At 41.4% G+C, this 23,573-nt stretch overlaps 1 protein-coding gene across 2 annotated transcripts in view; it reads left to right on the forward strand.

Annotated features, from left to right (window-relative positions):
- The first annotated feature begins 16,657 nt into the window (after positions 1-16,657).
- Positions 16,658-23,573, forward strand: part of Iqgap1 (IQ motif containing GTPase activating protein 1) — a 106,166-nt gene continuing 99,250 nt past the window's right edge. For both annotated transcript variants that reach the window (XM_047539549.1, XM_047539550.1), the window contains exons 1-2: positions 16,658-16,815; positions 18,734-18,833. In XM_047539549.1, coding sequence (XP_047395505.1) covers positions 16,761-16,815; positions 18,734-18,833 — 155 coding nt within the window. In that variant the 5' untranslated portion in view covers positions 16,658-16,760. The remainder of the gene's footprint in view (positions 16,816-18,733; positions 18,834-23,573) is intronic.

The raw sequence follows: 23,573 nt of genomic DNA on the forward strand, positions 1-23,573 counted from the left end.
TCCAATCTGTAGTTCTTTCTCTTCAACAACATGGATCAGACCAGATCTAGGATTTGTCAGAGTGCCTCTGGGACACAGAACTGAAGGAAACATATTACATACATTAAACACTTCAGATTTGGAAATATGTAGCCCGAGTCTGAGGGAGCTTTACAGGATCTTATGCTGGGGTCTTTTATTCTAATAGAATAAGAATGGAGGGGTGGTAGGGCACAGTGTTGTACCCCTGTAATCCCAGCAGTTTGGGAGGCTGAGGCAGGAGAATTGTGAGTTCAAAGCCAGCCTCAGCACTAGTGAGGTGCTAAGCAACTCAGTGAGACCCTGTCTCTAAATAAAATATACAAAAAAGGTCTGGGGATGTGACTCAGTGGTTGAGTACTTCTGAGTTCAATCCTTGGTATCAAAAAAAAAAAAAAAAAAAAAAGAACAAGAATGGAGGATGGGTAAGGAAAGTACAATGAGCTAAGGAGGGAACTGAGCAGTGATGACTTTTTTTTTTTTGCTTTTTTTGATACTGGGAATTGAGCCCAGGGTTGCTCTACCTCTGAACTGCATCCCAGTCCTTCTTATTTTTTATTTTGAGACAGCATCTTGCTAAATTGCTGAGGCTAGCCTCAAACTTGCAATCCTCCTGCCTCAGACTCTAAGTCACTGGAATTACAGGTGTGTATCACCAGACACTGCTTCTTTTCTCTCTTCTGATGTTAGCAGCCATTGATAATCCCTTATCAATCATTCCTCCTTCCTTTATTAGCTGGAATACTTCTATAAAGACAACTCTCCTTTAGCTACTATGTGGTTTCTTTAAAGTATAGTTTGCATAGGAATAGCACAATACCTGCCTGATTAACCAGGCCCAGTGACTTAGGAACCTGAGGCAGAAGGATTGAAAATTCAAGGCCAGCCTCTGTGACTTAGTGAGGCACTCAGCAACTTAGTGAGACCCTGTCTCAAAATAGAAAATAAAGGGCTGGGGATGTAGCTCTGTGGTAGAGTGCTTGTCTTGCATGCACGAGGCCCGGGGTTCAAACCCCAGAACCACACATTAAAAAAAAAAAAAAAAAGAACTGGGGATTTAGTATAGTGGTATAGGGCCACTTCAATCCCCAGTTTGAAAAAAAAAAAAAAAAAAAAAAAAAAAAAAGTAGCTGCCTGATTGGAACTCATGGATTTTTTAAAATATTGCCATCTAAATTTTGGCCTTCATGACCCACATCTCTATGCATTTTTCCATTGAGAGACCCTACTGATGGGAAATTTCTAAATGCATAAATCTCATAATAACTTTCCTTTCTTACTCCCTTCTAGTTTGTCTAGTTCCCTCATAAAGCACTGTACTAAAGAGCTTAATAAATAATATTGGAGTGATTTCTTAGTTAGGGATGTAATCTCTACATCCAATTAATATATCTTAATAGTATCCTGGCCTGAATCAGGAGAGAAAACTACATCCCTGTTACTTGGGAATGATTTTACATCCCATTTTTTTTTGTAAATTGAGAACATGCCATCTTCGTTTATTTTGCCTATCCAAGTGTTGTTCTAAATCAAATGCCATCAGTATGTAGAAAGACAATATTTGTGAAAATCAAATGAGAAGGTAAAAGAGGAGCCCAGCAAACAAGGTAAGGGGTAATTTACATGAGATTCAGGGGCTTCACCTCTCCAGAGATGGAAGAGTTTTGGCCAGGGGTAGGTTGCAGATTGAGAAAGAACAGAATTGAATGTCCCTCAGAAGTGCCATTTTGAGAATTTGCCGTGGATTGATATATAAGATGTCCCAGAAGGGTGTCCTACAAGAAGGAGCCAGTTAGAGGACATTTGAGGGAAACAAAACATTACCACAAGGAGTCATAACCTTAACAAACCCAGTTAGGAACCTGATATGTGCTTTTTTTTTTTTTTTTTTTTTTTTTTTTTTTTTTTTAATGTATGTATGTGAGTGACCCTAGATTGAGAAGGCAGGATCTGGGAGCAGCACAGAAGCAGGGATCAGAATATCCAGCTTCTAGCTGGACATAGTGACAAGTGTCTGTAATCCCAGTGACTCAGAAGGCCAGCCTCAGTGACTTAGGGAGACTTTGTCTCAAAATAAAAAATAAAAAGGATTGGGGATGTAGCTCGGTGGTAGAGCACTTGGGTCCAATCCAGCTTCTAGTTTTGGTGCAGTTATTTACTTGCCAACTCTTCTTATCAGTTCAGTTAGTCACTCTAGGTCTTAGTGTATTTGTTACACCAAATATGTGATATCTTCTGGTTCTTAAAATTTACAAATCTGAGATCCTAATATTGTCACATGTTGGGAACAGGCTCTTCCATGTGTGAATTTTCCTGCTTAGAGAGGACACAAATAGGTAGGCTGTATCTCTGGTCCCGCTCCTGCTCCTTAGCTTGCCCCCAGGTTCTCAGAGGAAAGGTGAAAACTCATTGCTGCCAGTAGAGTTGGCACATTCCTTCCCAACTAAAGGCCACCTCAACCTAACCCTCAGCCCCTTCTATTCCTACTTCCTAACAGTATTTTGCAGATAGCTTATTGGTTTGTCACATATATTGAATCTTTTCCTGAGTTGTTTTTGTTTTTTTTTTTTTTGTATTGTACATCTACTGATGCACTTATGCGGTGAGATGTGAGCTCTTGAATGGCAATGTGTCAATTACTTGTGAACTTGCCAACTACCTTCCTCTGTCCTTTCCATGTCACTCCCCATTCAGAGTTTTTTGTTTTTTGCAGTGCTGGGAATTGAATCCAGCACCTTTCACATGCTAGGCAAGAGCTCTACCACTGAGCTCTATTTCCAACCTGAGCAGGAATTGTTATTATTATTATTATTATTATTATTATTATTATTATTAATGGTATCAGGAATTGAACTGAGGGGCACTCAACCACTGAGCCACATCTCCCTCCCTATTTTGATTTTCTATTTTGAGACAAGGTCACGCTAAGTTACATAGGGCCTTGCTAAGTTGCTGTGGTTGGCTTTTAACTTGCGGTATTCCTGCCTCAGACTCCCGAGCTGCATCATCATGCCTGGCTCCAAGCAGGAACTATCAAGTGCTATTGGTGGGAGTGGAGGAAACTGTCTTTCAATATTTTTCCCAGTTCCTACCCTATAACTGGACAATTAACTTCTTGCACTGTTCCCTGCATCCTCTCTCCTTTACTCCAAATTCTAGGTCATTGCACAGCCCTCTCAGTTTTACCTCTTAGATTCATCTCAAACCTATATTATCAAACCTGTCCATCTCCACTGCCACTCTCCCACTACAAATCACCTGTATCTCTTACCTGAACTCCTGCAGTAGCCTACTAAATGATCTCAACTTTATTTTTGTTCATATTTCCTCTCATAGAAGTCAGTGCGATCTTTTAAAATCCTAACTCTAATCATATCACCACTCTGCTTAACATCTGCAGCTACCCATAGCTTTTAGGATGAAGACCCAAGCTCTTATCCAAGACTATGAAGCCCCTGACATTTTCATCCTTCCCCTTTTAAATTCTTCTGATGTAACCTTCCTCTCCCTTGCTATGCCTCATCACACTTGCATTCTCTGTTCTTTAGTCATGGCAAGGTTGTGTGCACCCCAGAGCCTTGGTACTATAACTGTTCTCTCTGCCCAGTATGTTCTTTGCCCAGATCTTTGCAGAGGCTCCTTTTGGTCAACCAGGTTTCAGCCTAAATGCTCCTTCTCACCAAGACTTTCCCTTATGCTCCCATCTAAATTAGGTTTCCTCCTCCAACAGTCACTCTACCACATTTTCCTTTTTTATTATCATAAAGGTTCTTAATACCTGCTGGATAATTTATTTTCTTTGGGTAAATTCTGTGAAAGGAAGAAGCCATTCTCTTGTTTCCTTTTTTTTTTTTTTTTTTTTTGTTAGTTAGTTTTTCATCACTGCAATCAAAATACCCAACAGACAAGAACAATTTAGAAGAGGAAACGTTTATTTGGGACTAATGGTTTCAGAGTTCTCAGTCCACAGACGTCCAAGCCCACTGCTCTGGGCCCAAAGTGAAGCAGCACATCATGGGGAAAGGACCCAGCAGAGGAGTGCTGCTCAACTCGTGGTGGGGTCAAGAAGCAAAGACAGGGTGGGAAAGGGGTTGCGGGGAAGAGGCACCCTTCCTGAGCACACCCCCAGTGACCTACTTCCCCCAGCCACCCGACCTCCCTACAGTTACCACCCAGTCAGTCCATTCAAACTAAGGACTGATTATGTTATAGCTCTCATAATCTAACCATTTAACCTCTGAATATTCTGCATTAACAAGTGCTTTGTGGAGGTCTACTCATATCCGAATCATAACACTTCTTTTCATGGTAAGTGCTTAATAAAAGCTTATTGGATGAATGAATGAATGAATGAATACATGCTCATAGGCAAGGAACTCATTGTGCTGGGAAAGCAGCGCAGTGAGAAGTTGGACTGGTGAGTGAGGGTCACACCAAACAAATTTCTTCATTGCCAAAATGAGGAGTTTGGATCTTACTCTCTGGGGAATGATATGTCATCACTAATGGTTTTTTAGGAGAGGAGAGACAGTCAGTACCCATGAAAGAATGACTTGGCTGCTACATATAGTACAGAGAGAAAAGCTGAAGATTTGAGACAATCCATGATGAAGCGGGATTAGCACAGTGGCATATAGCAAATCTCCCACAAGTGGTTATTATCACAAAGCACCATGGCGAGATTGTTAAACCATGTTTCCACCTCAAAAGCTTTCTTCCTAAACCCTATTTTTCACATTCCTTTCCTTTCCCTTTTGTCAAACTTCTACTCACACATACTTATTCTCAGGGCTATTGTTTCTAGGTACTTCTTTTTTTCAGTACAAGGGATTGAACCCAGGGATGCTGTACCACTCTGGGCTACACCCTAAACCTTTTTATTTTCTATTTTGACACATTCTCACTAAATTACCCAGGTTAACCTCTAACCTGCAATCTTCCTGCCTCAGCCTCCCAAACTGCTGGGATTACAGACAAGCACCACCATGCCTGATTTACACGCTAATCTTCTATCGTCAACTATCATCTCTCAGAACAGGAGCCTGGTCCAACCTCTCTCTGGAACTTCAGACCTATGAGTTCAACTAAGGGGACCCACTTCTTCACAAGTTCAGAATCTCCAGGTTACAGTTAGTATCTCTTCCCAAAGGAGCCTACAATGTTTTTCTTCAAATGATTCTATACTGTTCTACATAGCCTTGCCAGAAACTGCCAGTCAACTTGAGTTTCTTCTCCCTCATTTCCTATATTTCGCAGGTACCAAGTCACACAGTATCTGCCTCTGCTGTCTCCCTCTCTTTTTTCAGTCGTAAAAGCACCATGTGCTTGTAAAGATTTCCAAAAGAGACAGAAGTGCCCAAAGCAAAAGAATGCAAAGGTCTTGTCTCTTTCTCGTGCCTCCCCTTGTCCTCTCGCTGGATTTCAGATCTGTAACAGTGTGGCATGCCACGTCTTGCGTCCAGCTCTTCTTTTCCATTCCCACTGCCATCATCTGAACTCCACAGTTTTCCACTTGGTCTCCTTGACTTTTCCTTTCAGTTCAGCTCAACAAATATTTGAGTGCCTTCCACATACCAAGTCCTATACTAGACTCCAGATGTACAAAAATGAGTAGACTGTTTAACTTTGGGCAAATTACTTAATCTCTCTGACCCTTATTTCCTTACCTGTAAAATGAGGACAATCATAGGACCTTCTTCATGGGGCTGGGTGAGGAGTAATGAGATAATACATATAAAACTCTTTGTACAGTACCTGGTACATTGTATCTGCTCTGTGAATGTCAATAACAACAATGATAACAATGATAATCTTTGCTCTGGAGGAGTTTAGCATTTAATGGGGAGATTCGAAGAATAAAAATTATCTAGGTGAAGAAAGATGGGCAAATAGTTTTGGAAAAGGTAGAGAAGCAGTTTAAAATTAAAAGGCTTGGTCTGGGGATATAACTCACTTGGTAGAGTGCTTGCCTCACAAGTGCAAGGCCCTGTCAATCCCCAGCACCACAAAAGAGAGAGATAAGATTTTATTCTCTAATACATTAATTCTCACAATGTGAACCAATCACCACCTTCATCAGTCTTACCTGGGGTGCTTATTCAAATATGAATTCTACTTCTGACCTAGTTGGTCATTCAGATAGTGGAATACAATACAAGTGGGAAAATGATCAAACTCTTGCTATGTGCACCACTACAGATAAACTTGAAAAATCATGTTAGCTGGGTGTGGTGGCATACACCTGTAATCCCAGTTACTTGGGATGCTGAAACAGGAGGATTGCAAGTTTGAGGCCAGACTAAGTAACTTAGCAAGACCCTCTCTCAAAATAAAAAAATAAAAAGAGCTGGGAGTGGGGTTAGAGCACCCCTGAGGTAATTCCTAGTATCACAAAAATAAATCCTTTCAATTAATGTGTATAACTTATGTACCTTTTCTTATTTCACAAGAAAACACACACAGCCAGGTGTGGTGTTACACACCTGCAATCCCAGTGACTCAGGAGGCTGAGAAAGGAGGTTAGTGAGTTCAAAGTCAGCCTCAGCATTTTAGCGAGGCCCTAAGCAACTCTGCAAGACTCTGTCTCTAAATAAAATAAAAGAAAGGGCTGGGGATGTGGCTCAGTGGCTAAGTACCCCTGGGTTCAATTCTCAATACTAAAGCACACACACAAGCACACACACACAAGAAAACAACATTCTTCTAAAGACTGCTCTTTCCCTCTTAGATCTCATGAAGTTGTTACATTAAAAGGGGGAGGGGAGACAATCTAAAGTGACTGAGCCCTCAACAGACATCAGGCCAATACCCTTCATTCTCTCCATTACATACACGTCTTCTCATTTTCCTTTCAGTCAAAATTCCAAATTCCCCCTCCTCCTTGTGTATATTTGTGTGTGTGTATGATTCTGGGGACTGAACCCAGGGCTTGGAGCATGCCAGGCAAATGCCCTACCACTGAACTATACTGCCATACCCCCTTATGTATAGCAGTTAATGCAAATAAATGTCCAAAGGATTACAGACCTACCCATCCATAAATAGCCAAACTTGGACCTGCTGTCTGAATGGAGGATGACCTGCTACATTAATAATGTTTATGTAAACATCTTTTTTCTTCCTCCAGAAAAAAAATATTTCCACATTTTAGATTATTTCCACAGGGTGTGAACATTTTTACAGCTCTAGTTACTTGCTGTCAAATCATTTTCTGAGTGAATTGTACCAATTTACAATGTTATCAGCAATAAATGACTACCAGTTTCACCACACCCTCATCTTTGAGAAATAGTTTTGTTAACATAATTGACGATTATTATGTATTGTTTTAATTTGCATTTCTTTGATTACTTGTGAGGGAGAATATTTTGAAATTTTTTCTTAGGTTAGTTACTTTCTTGTATTCTGTCATTAACCATGTGTGTCCTTGGAGCAGGATAGGAAATAAAAACTTGACCATATGATTTTTTTTTTTTTTTTTTTTTTTTTTTTTTTTTTTGGTGCTGGGGATTGAACCCAGGGCCTTGTGCTTGTGAGGCAAGCACTCTACCAACTGAGCTATATCCCCAGCCCTGACCATATGATTTTGAGGAAGTCATTTACATTTTTTCCTGTTCTCTTCCTTCTCCCTCCCACCTTTATTTTTTTTTAATTCCTTACTTCCTAAGCTATACATATGCATTTACAGAAATATCAGAAAATACAATTAAGTCAACAAATAAAAGAGTAAAATCACCTGTACCCACATTCTATATAACCACTACCATTTGTTGCATATCCTTTTAAACTTTTTTCTCTTCCAACAGTATCCCCAGATATATCATCTAATCTTTCTGAGCCTATTTCCTCATCTATAAAATGAGGATGCTTATCCTTCGTATTGATAATTAAATGAGCTGGCAAGTGTGAAAGTGTTTAATAAAGTACAGGATGCTATTCAAATGCAAGTTGTTGCTCTTATGACAAAAATTTAAAAATTCTCTTTATTCTGCCAAGCAGAATGATGACACTTTATTCCTGAGCATAGCCTGCTGTCTAGAGCACAATCACTTGTCTCTAGAATTACTTCTTGCTTTCAATTCCTCCTGCTGAACTACTATCCACTCATTTTTTTTTTCTTTTTGAAGTACTGGGGATGGAAAACCCAGTATGTGAGACAAACATTCTACTATTGAGCACCAGTTTCCTTCCCCCACCTTTTTAACTTTAATATTTTAAAAAGGTGGTGCTAGATGTAATCCCAGAAACAAGAGGACCACAAGTTTGAGATCAGTCTCAGCAATTTAGACAGACCTTGTCTCAAAATAAAAAATAAAAAGGGCTGGGGATGTGGCTCAGTGGTTTAGTGCCCCTGGGTTCAAACCCTGGTACTAAAATAATAATAATAAAAATAATAATAACAACAACAACAACAATAATAATAATAGTATAATAATTAAAAGGACTGGGAATGTAGTTCAGAAGTGGAGTGCCCCTGGATTCAATTTATACAACCAAATAATAAAAAGATTTAAAAAGGAGAGACAATTGAGGGATGCCAAAACCAGAGACTTGTTTTTATTACTGAGCAGAACTTTTGCACTGAATCTGTCATTTATGTCCAGGTCACTTGGGCTCAACTGAAGATAACTTAAAGCATACTACCTTCAGCACCTAATCCTTGAATCTAGGCCCCAGTCTGACCTGTCCTCAATCTTTGGAGTCAGAAGCATAAGCAGAAAATATATGAATACAGATCTAACCCCATTTTGTATTTCTCCAATTTATTCACTTTCATTTAGAAAACACTCATTACTCATCTAGTGCATCCAGGTCCTTTCCAGCATGCTGGGGATACAGGTATGAACATGACAATTCTCTTGAGAATATAGAATGGTTAGGAGAGCAGATATACAGACACATAGTTTCAATACAAAGAAATGCAAGTGAGCCAGAGAGATGCTCTCTTGAGAGTCAAAGAAGGCTTCCTCGAGGAAGTATCTCTTAATTCAGTTGATGCACGAAGGAGTTGACAGTACAAGGTGTGATCTTAAAATAAGGCTTCTTTAATTTTCATGTGTGAATTCTTCCATATAAAACATTCTGGTGCAAAAGCATGTTGTCAATGATTCCACTGAATTGAACAATATGATTGGTACTCATGGTCCAGAGAGGTCTGTACTGTGAGGAGTCAGTTACAACCTGGCCACTTTCCTATCAGATTGGACATGTGTCAGTTAACTGGAGTCTTCTTATTTTGCAGAACTGGAAATTGAACCCAGGGCCACTCAACCTCTGAGCTACATCCCCAGCCCTTTTATTTTTTTATTTTGAGACAGGATCTCACTAAATTGCCCAGGCCAGCCTCAAACTTGTGATCTTCCTGCCTCAGTCTCCCAAGTCCTTGGGATTACTGGCATGCACCACCATGCCAGGCTAATTGACTGAAGTTTAAGGAGTAAAGCTGCTGCATAGGTGTGTTTTGCCCCTGGGCCTCCCCACTCTCTTTTTTTCCTGTGTTGGTCTTTTTTCTTTTCTTTTCTTTTCTTTTCTTTTCTTTCTTTTTTTTTTTTTTTTTTTTTTTGCAAGGGGCGTGGTGTACAGGGGATTGAACTCAGAGTCACTCAACCACTGAGCAATATCCCCAGCCCTATTTTGTATTTTATTTAGAGATAGGATCTTACTGAGTTGCTTAGCACCTGGCTTTTGCTGAGGCTGGCTTTGAACTTGCGATCCTCCTGCCTCAGCCTCCCAAAGTCACTGGGATTACAGGTGTGTACCACTGCCCCTGGCTAGTGTTGGTCTTTACATAACTTAATGGTGAACAAAGTCTTGCAGTATTTTACATTGCCCTGTTCTGACAATATTAGCGGTGGTAGAAATGTCCCCAATTGTCTGTAATTTCCTGAGAGACCCAGTAAGATCTTTCTTTACTCCACACCTGGAGGAACCCATAGAAAAGTGTCATTGCACAGGGATATCTGCCGTCACCCAAATTCAGTCCTAAAGGGAATGAGGAGTAACAATGGAAGAAGATATTTATAACCCCTCTCACCTCATGTGTCCACCCATTCTCCATCCAGCAACCTGGTACCTGCGGAAAGAGGAGGTTCCGTCATCTACCAAAGATAGGGCATTTTTCCAAAAAGGGTTCCACTTGAACTTTTGGATTGTCTGGTTTCTGCTCTTTGAGAAAGCTTGAGTGAAGGGAGCTAGGCAGAGAGCAGGGCACAATCACACTTGCACACACCCACACACAATACATCTTCATGACTTCCTGGCTTTGTTTATACTGTTTCCCCAACTTGTGCCCTTTCTCACTCTTTCCTCTGGTTGTCCCTGGAGGACTTGTTTAAATAACACTTCTTCTAGGAAACCTTGTATAATCTAGTAAAAATTGACTGTACTCTCTCTCTCTCTTGCTCTCCCAGCCCCTAGGCACTGAGGATTGAACCCAGTGGGTTCTACTTACTGAACATCTCCACACCCTTTTATATTTTATTTTGAAACAGAGTCTTGCTAACTTGTTAAGGTTGACCTCACACTTGCAATCCACCTGCGTTAGCTTCCTGGGTTGCTGGGATTATAGGCATACATCAACTCTTCTCTTATCTGTGCTCTCAGATCTCTGTCCTGATGTCTAGAAGCTCCTGGAGATTGCTTTGTCATCTTTGTGTCCATCACATTCTTTGGTGGATGTGGCTTCTCAAATCTTTCAACTTGGCTTTCTAGGTAGCCACTACTTGGATGAAAGTGGCATATCAGTGGAGAGTAGTTTTCACATATATGGGCTTTGGGTCAAGTGCAGTTTGAATCCTGGCTAATTCATTAACTACTCATTTAATCTTTGGAAACTTAGTTAACCTTTCTGAATCTTAATGACCTTATTCTTCAATTGGTGAATTCTAGTGTTTCTACCTCAAAGACTTATCATGAAGGTCAAATGAGGTGATGCATATACCCAGGTCTAGAGGGCACTCATTATAAGTAAGCTACTGTTACTTGTTTTCTTGTTTGTTTGGTACTGGGGATTGAGCTTAGGGCTCTTAATCACTGAGACATATTCCCGCCCCTTTTTATTTTTTATTTTGAGATAGGGTCTCACTAAGTTGCTTAGGGTCTCACTAAATTGCTGAAGCTGGCTTTGAGCTTGTGATCCTCCTGCTTCAGCCTCCTGAGTCACTGGTATTACAGGCATGCACCACCATACCTTGTTGGTTATTGTTACTTGTGACCCATTGTTATTCCTGTAGATGTTTAAGAGGCATGTCACGGGGCACCCTGCACACGCCAGGGTCTCCAGATCTAATCCTCAGGTGGAGTTTGATTTTTCTTGCCCCATCTATCTCTCTTTTCATTATGTTTTTCTATGACCACCCCCTGAGCTCACAATTCCTAACCATGTCTCTTGATGGGTCATAGATTTGACCTTTGTCATATCTTTGAGACATCGGTAGGACTTTATGGCCTATTTTAAAACCCCAACCATGAAACTAATGCCCCAGTTCCATTCTGGGTGACTTCTGGCTTCCTCCTGCAACGTCTACAATTTTCTTTAGATCGGACGTGACTATTCATACGTGTTTGATGGAGGTTTCTAGAGACAACTGGGAAATGAATGACTAGAAAGTGAATGGACATGACACCTTCTTACTGATAAGCTGCCATAAACCAGAAGTTGATGTTGAATGATGATTTGCCAGAGATTGCAGAATCAGAAAGACCTAGACTTGATTCCCAGCTCTGAAATCTATGACCTTGAGCAAAACATCTGTTTTTGCCGGTTTCCTCATTTGTAGAATGAAGATAATCTTACTTTCTTCAGAGGGTTGTTGTGAGATAGTGTATCAGCCTCCTCTTTATAGTTGTACCCAAAGTTTTTTTTTTTTAATATTTTATTAGTTGTTAATGGACCTTTATTTTTATTTACTTATTTATATGTGGTGCTAATAATCAAAGCCAATGCCTCACACATGCTAGGTAAACACTCTGCCACTGAGCTACATATGACTCCAGCCTGCACCCAAAGTTTTTGTGAAGAACCTAATTCTATTTCAGTTCAGTTACTCCTAAAGTGTGAATCTGACATCAGTTCTAACTCTGAAAGTTCTTTGACCCTTCCTGAGAGATTAAATTCACACATTTCCAAGCAATGATAGTTTTCTCCTTCTCCTCCTTCTTCGTTGGTACTGGGGATGAACCCAAAGGCACTCAAACACTGAGCTGCATCTTCAGCCCTTTTAATTTTTTATTTTGAAACAGGGTCTCATTAAGTTTCTTAGGGTCTTGCTAAGTTTCTGAGGCTGTCTTGAACTTGTGATTCTCCTGTCTCAGCCTCCCAAGTCACTGTTTATTACTTCTTTATTTACTTTTTTAAGTTCTAGATTTTTAAAATATTAATTGCAAGAAGGCTTATCCTGATTTCAGAAGCATTTAAATGTGAAAATCATTTAAGACTTGCTTTTGAAGACATGGTTTTTAAAGTGCTACTGGGAAACACACGAGGAAGTGATTAATTTCATCTGGATGACAAGGTGACATTTGAGTCCGATCTGGGAAGTTGTGTAGCAGTTTCCCAGGCAGATAAGAGGCTAAAGGGTATTCCATGCCAAGGGAAACCTCTATTATGGTGCTTATCTCAGTCTATTCTGTATATTGCTCCACTCCCACCAGCTTGTAAATTCCTTGAGGTCAAGAACCAATTTGATTTCCAAAAATGACTACATAGCTCATTATTTTGCCATTTAGTTTTTTTACTGATTCATTTATTTATTGATTTTATTCATATTTATATTTATATTTACTGAAAAAGTAATACTTCTCATAGCTCATTGTAAAAAACTTGGTAAATACAGAGAGGCAAACACACCCCACATAAATTTCTGATAGTAGTCAGAGGGTAAGGCAAATGAAGTTTTGTTTGTTTGTTTTTACTACCAGGGATTGAACCCAGGGCACTTAACCACTAAGCCACATTCCCAGCTCCTTTCCCCTCTTTTAAAAAATATTTTATTTTGAGACAGGGTTTTGCTAAGTTGCTTAGGGTCTCCCTAAGTTTCTGAGGCTGGCCATGAAGTTGTGATCCTGCTGCCTCAGCTTCCTGAGCTGCTGGGATTACAGGTGTGGGCCACTGTTCCCGGGGAAAGCAATGATTTTGAAGTCCATGACATAATATAAAGAGGAGCTCAGAATGACAGCTGACAGTGAAAAGAATGACTCTGGGCTGGTGTGTTGGTGCGCACCTATGACTGGAGAGGCTGAGGCAGGAGGATCGAAAGTTTACAGGTGGGCTGGGGATATAGCTCAGTTGATAGAGTGCTTACCTTGCATGCACAAGGCCCTGGGTTCAATCCCCAGCATCTCTCTCTCTCTCTCTCACACACACTCACACAAAAGGAAAGTTTATAGGTATGCCTCCTCCCAATTTAACCAGACTGTCTCAAAATAAAAACTCCCCCTGGGTTTAACCCCCAGTTCCCCCCACCAAAAAAAAAAGAAAAGAAAAAAGGTTCTCAAAATCTGCAGCTTCAGGACTTCTGCCTGTTGGAGGCCCCTCATCAAAAATAATTTTAGGGACCAAGGAGTGTTGCTTAGTGAAGGAGGGAAAACACTTGCCTAGTGCTCGCGATGCCTTAGGTTCAGTCTCTACCACTAAAAAAAAAAAAAAAAAAAAAAAAAAAAAAATTTAGTTAACTAGAAACTTTATAATTATGTACAGAAAGGCTTAATGAAGTAAAAATCTATTGGAATAATATGTTGGGGTTAAGATGAAATATGAGCATATTTCACTTTGTGTGTGTGTGTGTGTGTAAGATACTGAGAATTGAACCCAGGGCCTGGCACATGCTAGGTAAGTGCTCTACCACTGAGTTATATTTCCAGCCCTTTTTAATTTATTTTTTTTAAATTTTAAGACAATGTCTGGTTAACTTGCCCAGGATAACTTTGATCCTCCTGCCTCAGCCTCCTGACTGGCTGGGATTACATGTGTGCACAACTGTTCTGGGCTTTTATTTTTATGTTTTGCAATACCAGGTATTGAACCCCCTTGCATGCTAAGCAAGTGCTCTACCACTAAGTTACATACACAGGCCTATAAGGTCTACTTTACTTTTTTTTTTTTTGTGGTGCTGGGGATTGAACCCAGGGCCTTATGCATGTGAGGCAAGCACTCTACCATTTGAGCTATATCCCCAGCCCCTACTTTACTTTTTTGGTACCAGGGATTGAACCCAGTGGTGCTTAAACGCTGAGCCACATTCCCAGCCCTTTTTGTATTTTATTTAGAGACAGGGTCTCACTGAGTTGCCTAGCACCTCGCTAAGTTGCTGAGGCTGTCTTTGGACTCATAATCCCCTACCTCAGGCTCCCAAGCTGCTGAGATTACAGGTGTGTGCCACTGTGCCTGGTTAACTTCATATTTTTGATTATATACACATATACTTTTTGGGGGACTACTGGAGAATGAACCCAGTGATGTTTTACCACTAAGCTACATCTCCAACCCATTTATTTTTTACATCAAGATAGTTTTTACCACTGAGTTACATCTCCAACCCTGTTTATTTTTTAATGTTGAAACAGGGTCTCACTAAGTTGCTGAAGGTGGACTCAAACTTGCAATCCCCTGCCTCAGCCTCCCAAATTGCTGTGATTATAGGTGTGTGCCACCTCACCTGCCTGGTTTCATTATATTTGCAAGCATACTTGATTTATAAGGATTACAAGGGCTGGGGAGATAGCTCAGCTGGTAGAGTGCTTGCCTTGCAAGCACAAGACCCTGAGTTCGATCCCCAGTACCACAAAAAAAAAAAAAAAAAAAAAAAAAAAAAAAGGATTACAAAACTTTGAAAAGGTCCTAGGTCAGATAAGTGTAGGAATTAAAAAAAAGAAAGTCTAATATATTAAGATTATAGACATAATTTTATATGTTTGATGATGCTGAATTAAATTAGTGAATGGGATAAAGATTATTTTGTTTCTAAACAGTGATTGGTAAAAAGTGCTAGACTTATAAATAGAATAATAAATTTGTAAGCTTAATTTAAAAGCTTAAGAAAAAATGCTCCAGGCTCTCTGGCATATGCTTGTAGTCCCAGCTGCTCCAGATGCTGAGGCAGGGGCTCACTTGACCCCAAGAAATAGGCCAGACTGGGTAATATAGCAAGATCCATCTTAAAAAACAAACAAAATAACTAACAAAATCCCCACCAAAACAAAACAAAAAATATTAAGAAAAAAATAACTTTTGATTTTGTAACTATAATAAATTAAATCCTTGTCCATTTTTCTATGGGGATGTTTTGTTCCTTAATAGTTTGAGGGCTAGGGTAAAGCTTAGTGGTAGAAGGCTTGCCCAGCATGTGTGTGAGGCCATGGGTTGAATACCCAACACTGTAACAAAAAAATTGAAGGAAGAGTGAACAAATTGAAAATGACTGGAGTAAAAAGACTGCTCAGTTTGTAAAGAGTTTTATTTGGTATGCTAAGGAACTTGGACCATATTGTGACTGAACAGGAAAAATGTAGATTTGAAAAGGTGAACACATTGCATTTGCACTTTGGAAAGAACACCGTGATGACTCTGAGGGTCTGGTTGGCAGAAGGGAAAATAGAGATGATGATAATCTAAACAGTGTAATCACAGGGACACAGAGACAAAAGCTAGACATTTCCGAAATAACACATGTTGAATGTAGGACATGAGGCAAGGAGCCCGGTGTGTCCCACTGGGAATTTAGTACTTCCATTAATAGAGAATATAGCAAAAGCAGGTCAATGTTTGACACATGGAATTTGAAGTATCTGCAACATAAACTGATAAAAATGCTCATTAGACAGTCTGGTCTTGTGATAGATATTTACAGGTCATCAGCACTTTAAGGTGAGTAAAGTTACTGAGAATGGGCAAAGGGGGTAAACAAACAAAAAACCAAACAAACCAGAAAAGGGTTGAGGGCAGAATTCCTTCAAATACCATGCTTTCAGGGCGGTTAACAAGATGCAGGGGGAAAAGGCATCCCCAATAGGGCAAAGACACCCTACAAAAGAACTTGCAAAGAACAACGGCAGGGAATCAAAAGGAAGTTTGGGTAAACATGGTTCTGTTTTAGAATCAACGTTTCAAATACTTGAGAGACTGAATAGTTCTACACTGGCGACTACTGGTAAATCTGGGTGGACTGAGACCAGATTGACAGGCTGCGCTGACCGGGGTTGGAAATCCTTTATGGCAGTTTGGGTCCTGCTTAGTCCAACAAGAACATACCCTGGGCCATCTGTAAAGACGCCTTCCCTGATCCTTAGTGTAGCGGAAGTTAACTTAGCTGGCAGGGCAGGGAGGCGGCCCAAGGTTTTGATTTCCAGCCGCCAACATCGCGGTCTTTCAGTCTGAGTTGCGGATGGGGCGGTGGCCGGCAGGGTCGGGCTGAAGGCCGGGGCAGCCTTCCTGGCAGAGCCCGGTGGAGCGCGGGCCGGGGCAGGCGGGCTCCTCCTCCTTCCTTCCGGCAGCCGAGGGTGCAGCGGATTGAGGGGGGAGTCGAGGTGAGGGGGGGCGTAGGCGGAGCGGGGCCTAGAGACCATGACCACGCCTCCCCGGCAACTTTGGGCAGCGCGGCTGGGCGGGGCCTGCGGGGCGGGGCTGACAGCGCGGGGCGAGGCCTCAGGTCCACGACAGCCCGCGCACTCGGCAGGAGCTGCAGCTGCCGCCTCCCGTGTCTTCAAGGTCTCACCGCTTGTTCAGCAGAGACCCAGGCTCGGCCGCCATGTCCGCTGTGGACGAGGTTGATGGACTGGGCGTGGCTCGGCCGCACTATGGCTGTGAGTGCGGGACTCCCCTGCGCGGGGGCTTTGGGTTTGGGCTCGCTGCCTCCCAGTCGAGATTTTCCCGGTGGCTTGGCCCGGCGGGTGGGGCAGGGCGGCTGCCGGCCGCGCGGACCCGGAAGAGCCGGCTCGGCTGGGTGGAGGGCGGGAGGCCCGGGCCCGCGCCCCCTCCACCTTGGAGGCGGGTAGGACCCCGGAGGCCTCCCTGTCTCAGCTCCCACTGCGAAAGAAGGAGCCCCACCCGGCGCCTCTCACCGTCCAGCTTGGCCGAGATTGGGGGAGATGGCCTGGGGTGAGGTGGCTGGAGGACCAGGCAGGGCGTGTCCCGGGACCGGAGACTGGGGCTCGGCTCGGGCTTCTTGTAAAGGTGTGCCGAGTGGTGCCTGCGAGGTAGACCCGGGGTCCACGCCTGCATGGCCCCAGGCTAGGCGAGGTGCGGTCCTGGGCAAGTCACTTCACCTTTCTCGGGCTTAGTTCCCTCGTCAGGATTTCAAAAGTTAAAAAAAAAAAAAAAAAAAAAAAAGCCACCGAAAACCTCTGACTTCCTTATTTTCTGTCGCCATCCTTGGGACATCAGTGAACTGCGGGTGGGGTGGTTACCATTGGCTACTGGAGTGTACTTTGGGGTCTCAAGGTTTTCGATTTTTATTTTACATTTTGGGAATAATGATCTTTTTAAAAAAGGATAATTTCATTCAGCAACAGTTATATGTAGTGCCACGTTTGTGAAATTAGGGATGAGTTAGACCAGGCCCTGCCTTCAAAGAATTTTTTTAATCAGAGACAGGTGTACAAGCTAATGATGATAAGATGCAATAAAGACAAGAGATTCGATAACAGGCATATAGAGTAATGTGGATGAGAAGCGGTTTGGGGAAGTCATTGTGGACATAGGTGGTGATATTTGAATATTCTTGAATGAGGCTGTACAGAGAAGTTTGACGGGCTTGGTGGGGCAAGAGATCTGACTCCAGGGTGTGGAAGAGTACCCGGACACTGTGTGTTGTGTGTGGGGAACTGAGTGGTGTGGTGTGCACAGTGATGGGAGGAAAGGGGAAAAGTTTCCAAAAGTAGTTCAGGCCAGACTCCAAAGGCCTCCATTGCCTTCCCAAGGAGTTAGGAATTTAATACCTTGGGTGTTTGTAAAGGAGGCAGGTAGCTTCAAGGTTAAGCCCTTGGGTGTAGAAGGCTGTCTGTATTTGAACCCAAGCCCCTCCTCTTAATTAGCCCTGGGGCTAAGCTCACAGGCCTCAATTTCCTCCTCTGTAAAATAAGAACTGATAATCAGAATTGTTATGGACTTCAGGGAGAGAATGCATGTAAAATGCTTAGGACAATTACTGCCACTTAGTTCTCAATAACTGCTGGCTTTGGTTATTAATAAAAGGACACATGTTGAGATCTGTATTTAGAAAGAGTTCCAACACAAGAACAAAAGAAGACCCAAATCTCAAGTCTATTTTTCAAGGTTACAATAAAATTTAGCACATTTTCATATTAATGTACATTTTCAATGAAGGGCAAATTGAATATAGTTGAGAGTAGGGTCTCTCCCCCTCTCTCTCTCTCTCTCTTTTTTTTTTTTTTTTTTTTTTTAGCCATATTGGGGCTTTGGGCACTGAGCTATATCCCCAACCCTTTTTTATTTTGATGCAGAATCTGGCTCAGTTGCTTAGGCTGACCTTGAACTTGTGATCCTCCTACCTCGGCCACCTTGAGTAGCTGGAATTACAGGTGTGCACCGTCACACACAACTCCCATAGGTCTTTTTTTAGGAAAGTCATTGTACATCTGACTATCCACACAAACACTTGACCTTCAAGGTGACTAGCAGGAATTTGGTAGCTGTGGCATTCTTTTATCACTGAAGAAGATTACAGATCCTAGTATTTACATTCTTTCTTTCATGTTTTAGCTGTCCTGGATAATGAGAGACTCACTGCAGAGGAGATGGATGAAAGGAGACGTCAGAATGTGGCTTATGAGTACCTTTGTCATTTGGAAGAAGCCAAAAGGTAAAGATGGGTTGGCTGGAGAAAAGATTGGGATGAAGGGAACTGATATGGTGTGAAGAGAGATAAAGATTTCTCTGTATTTTGTATGCGGGATTGTGGGAGGCTGGTAGTTGAAGGGATAAGTATAGATAGGGCTTTATTCACGGGAGCAAGTAGCCTTGATGATCGCTTATCATGAAACACTGTGATGAGCATGTGTGTATCCTGAACGTTTCTATATTTGTGCTGTTTGGATTTATGCTTATGGTGCTTGTTTTGGGTATTGCCAGCTGTCTGAGAGAAATAGCAGTTTTAGAGTTCAAAGTTCTTGATCTGAATGTTTTGCTGATTCTTCACTGGTTTTGATTTATGTATGAATTGTGTCTCCTCCCCCCATGACTTGTGGAGTGGGTATTAGGTTTGGGAGGCCTAGAAGGGTAGTGCTGTGGGTATTGGTCCATCCATCTGGCAATGTTCAAAGATGGTTTACCAAAGGCAGCATTGTCTGCATTCTTTATGAAGTGAATGTACAACTGCAGTTTTTCTTTTCAGATGCCTCAATACCTGGGTTAAGGGTGTCAATTTACTATCAGTAATTAATTTCTTTTGTTCTGGTGCTTATGTTGCATTGTCCCAGGAAAAGTAGATGTAATTGTAGATTATGTATTCTTTAAGTGAGCTTTGGTGGAAAGTCTAGTGAGGAATAATAAAAGGTATTTGTCAGCAAATTTTAATGAAAATCAAGAATGTTTCAGGGGCTGGGGAGATAGCTCAGTTGGTACAGTGCTTGCCTTGCAAGCACAAGGCCCTGCGTTCGATCCCCAGCACCCAAAAAAAAAAAAAAAAAGGAAGAATGTTTCAAATGGGGTTAATAAATTAGTAGTATTGGGTATTTTGTTTTAATAATTCTGAAAAATCTTTTTTCTTTTTCTTTTTTTCCTTGGTTCTAGGGAACAAACCCAGGGTTTTGTGCATGCTAGGCAAGCACTCTGCCACTGAGCTACATTTCCATTATTTTGAGACAGGGTCTCTTTAAGTTGCCCAGGCTGACCTCAATATTTGCAATCCTCCTGCCTCAGCCTCCTGAGTTGCTGGGATTTCAGGAGTTCTGCACTGCTTCTGGGTAATTCTGGAAATCTTAAAATACTACACGATAATCCAGAGAACAATATAACAAACATGTTTGTATCCTAGGACTAACCTGTTAACCCTTCAGATCTTTCCCTTCCTCTAAAAAATGAAAAAAAGAAAAAAGAAGAAAAAAGTAATAGCCCTTGATTCCCCTCTTCAGTTCTATTTTTCTTCCCTTGGGTGTGCCTTCTTGAATCTAGGCTGCTTTTCTGAGTTTAAAACCCTTCTGGGAAACCAGGGTAAGCATATTAGTAATGGTTTGGGTTGGGATTAGTGATACTGATGCTTACCTTTCTAAATGGAAGTTTAGAAACTGAGGCCTGAGTTTTCTTGGTCTACTTGTAGTTTCTTGATCAGGGGATAATTTCCATCATTTTGTGCAGTGGTTCTTTAGGTGTGTGCATTAAAATAACTTTAAAACAAATACAGATGTCTGGACCTTACCACAAAGATTTTGGTTCAGGAGGTCTAGAGTGGAAGGGTTATACTCATATATTTTATTTGTTGTTTTGTATATGAGTGCTAGGAATTGAACCCAGGGCCTTGCACATGCTAGGCAAGCATGTTCTACCACTGATCTACATCCCCAGCTCCACACCTATGTATTTTAAAAGCTTCTAGTGGTTCTGATGGTCCTCCTCCTCATTGAGAAACAGAGTTTAAAATGTTTTTAGAGTTGGGTGTGATGATGCACGCCTGCAGTTCCAGCTACTTGGGAGCTTGAAGAAAGAGAATTGCAAGTTCTTTTTTAGTCCTGGGGACTGAACCCAGGGGTGCTTTACCACTGAACCATCTCCCCACTCCTTTTTAAAACGTTTTATTTTGAGACAGGTTCTGGCTAAGTTGCCAAGTATGCCCTCAAACTTGTGATTCTTCTGCTTCAGCTGAGCTGTTAGGATTATAAGCGTGCATCACTGTGCCTGGCTGATGGCTATGAGTTCAATGCCAGTCTGGGCAACACAGTGAGACCCTGTCTCCAAAAAATAACAATAATAATTTTTTTTAAAGAACTTTGCCTCATACTGAGATATGATAACCAGGACAGAATGATACTCTCCATCATATTTCCTTCCTCAGTTGCTGCACTGGCAAGGCATTTCATTTGCATCTACTCCAGAGTATGTTCTTTTCTATCAGATATTTTTTTCCAGTATAGAAAAGTGACCCATTTGCTTTAAAAATCTATCCAAGGGCTCTTATCCCATGGTGTGCTTTCTTAGTTGGTTGCTTAGGAAGTGACTCAAGTAGTGGAGACATTATATGATAGTCTTTACTTTTTTTACACTTTGGGTGAAAAGGGAAGGCATTATGCTTGCAGTATTGCTCTGCCAAGCTCTGCTGTTGGCCTAGAATTGTGGAAATGCCCCTGGTTTATTTTATGTAGGCAATCATAAAAAATCTATATGTGATTTTTGTTTAAAACTTTGATTAGAAAATCAACTTTGGAAGCACCTTTTTAGATTTTACAACTAAATTGTACTAGGAAGCCTGGGAATTTTGTGGTGAGAAAAAGGGGACTAGGAGCCCTATGAGCCACCTAATGTGGATGCTGCTACTCCTAAATATTTTTCTGGTGCTTACAGGTGATTGGCACGCTTTTTGTTATTAGCCAGGGCTTCCTCTCCCAGTTGTTTGTGCCCTTAGGAGCTGGGCTGCACATATTGTGTGCTTCTAGGGCTCCTCTTGCCTCTCTAGCACAAGGCCCAAATTTGCCTTTTTGGATTGGCTTGGTCCAGTTTCCTCTCAAGTTGAAGGAGCCCCAAGGCCTGGGATTTACAGTGACTCCAAAGGCAGAAATAAAGATCAGAGAGACCCAAGGGAGAAAAGCTTCCCCTCTTCAGTTCTATTTATAATGTCTCTACTCCTCCCACTAAAAACTCCACCTTTTAGTACAGTGGCACCATTGTGTATCCTGGGGCACTCTGTGTCGTGTCCCCCCCCACCCCCTGCCTTTAATAGAGCTCTTTCTTGAGAAAAAGGAGAGTGTGTAGAGAGAGTGAGTATGAGTGTGTGAAGACTGTGTGGGTATGTCCCCAAAGGGTTAAGTGGGAACATTTAAGGCTAATTTCATAAAAATATACATTGGGAGTGGTTGGGAAATAGAATATATAAAGGTTTCTGTTTATTTTAGTTGTTTGAAAAGTAGTTTCAATATGGAAATTAAGCTGTTGTTCTAATGAAAGATTTAAGGCTTTTTGCTAAGGGCTATACCATGGAGCAAGAACTTAAAAGAGACATCTTAAGTTATTATTTATGTTTAAATGTGTGTTTGCTTTCATTCTTTTGCCTGTTCTGATTGGGCTTTACATTTGGTTTGGCAGTTGTATGGGAGAGATGAATACCATTTCGCTCAGTTGAAAGAGGTGATCTGTAAATATGTGAGGGACAAGAGAAAAGTAATAGAGAAAGATCAGAAGAAGGTTCAAGTGAAAAGAAAAAGAAACAAGAGGAGAACACATCAGGAATGCAGAACAGGGAAGAGCAGGTGTGGAGGAAGTGTGAGTGGTTCTGGAAATGGAGGAAAATTCTGTTAGGTAAAGGTCATTGGAAGGTTAATTTCCGTACCTGCTGTGCTTATCTATTTAGGATTCCTTTGTTCAGAGACTTGGTATGTCTTTTTAATGTCTGAATCACCTTTCTCCTGCTTCATGGTTATAAATTCCTCTACTTTCCTCCCCTTATAGAAGGGAAAATACTGACTTGTGGCTTTTTGGAGACTGTCAGAAACTACAGTGTTAACAGAGTTTAGCACTGAATTTGCCTTTTGTAATTAAGAGGAATTGACCACCATCTTCTAGGATTTTCAGATGAGAAGCATCACTTAAAGATTGAGGGAGTTGCACCCCTGTAAGCCTAACTACTTGAGAGGCTAAGGCAGGAGGATTGCAAATGGAGACCAGCCTTGTCAATTTAGTGACACACTGTCTCAAAATAAAAAGGGTTGAGGACAGGCATAGTGGTCCCCTCTTGTAATTCTAGCAACCAGGGAGGCTGACGCAGGAGGATTATAAGCTATAGGCCAGCCTCAACAATTTAGTGAGATCTTGTCTCAAAATAAAAAAATAAAAGGGCTAGGGAGGTAGCTAAGTGGTAAGGTGCCCCTGCGTTCAATCTCTAATACCAAAAAAAAAAAAAAAAAAAAAAAAAGAGTGGGTGGGTGGGAGCTTAAAATATAGCTCAGTAGAGTACTTGACCTAGTATGTGTGATGCCCTGGGTTCCATCCCCAGTATAGTGTGTGTGTGTGTGTGTGCGTGTGTGTGTGCGTGTGCGTGCGTGTGTTTGGGGGGGGTGCCAATATTGAGGGAAATCATTTTTAGGAGATTGACCCAAGCTCTTCTTTTATAGGCAAGAAAACTAGTCATTTCAGCAGACCCACTGTGATTCAGGACCTATGGCATATAGCTATTTAATGGCCCTTTGGAACTAGGAACTGGATGCATTTGTGTAGTCATCATTCTCAAGGGGAGATTATGGAATGGCATTAATCCTTTACTCTTAAAATGGTGATATAGAGGGAAACCAACATTCTCTTTTTTGAAACATTTTAGTTCAACTGCCTTGGACAGACTCTACCCTAAGAAATGGGTTGCATTTAAAGTGTTATTTGTTAAAGTCCTTGAAACTAAGTG

The sequence above is a fragment of the Sciurus carolinensis genome, chromosome 2 (genome assembly GCF_902686445.1).
Source record: "Sciurus carolinensis chromosome 2, mSciCar1.2, whole genome shotgun sequence".
Taxonomy (NCBI): domain Eukaryota; kingdom Metazoa; phylum Chordata; class Mammalia; order Rodentia; family Sciuridae; genus Sciurus; species Sciurus carolinensis.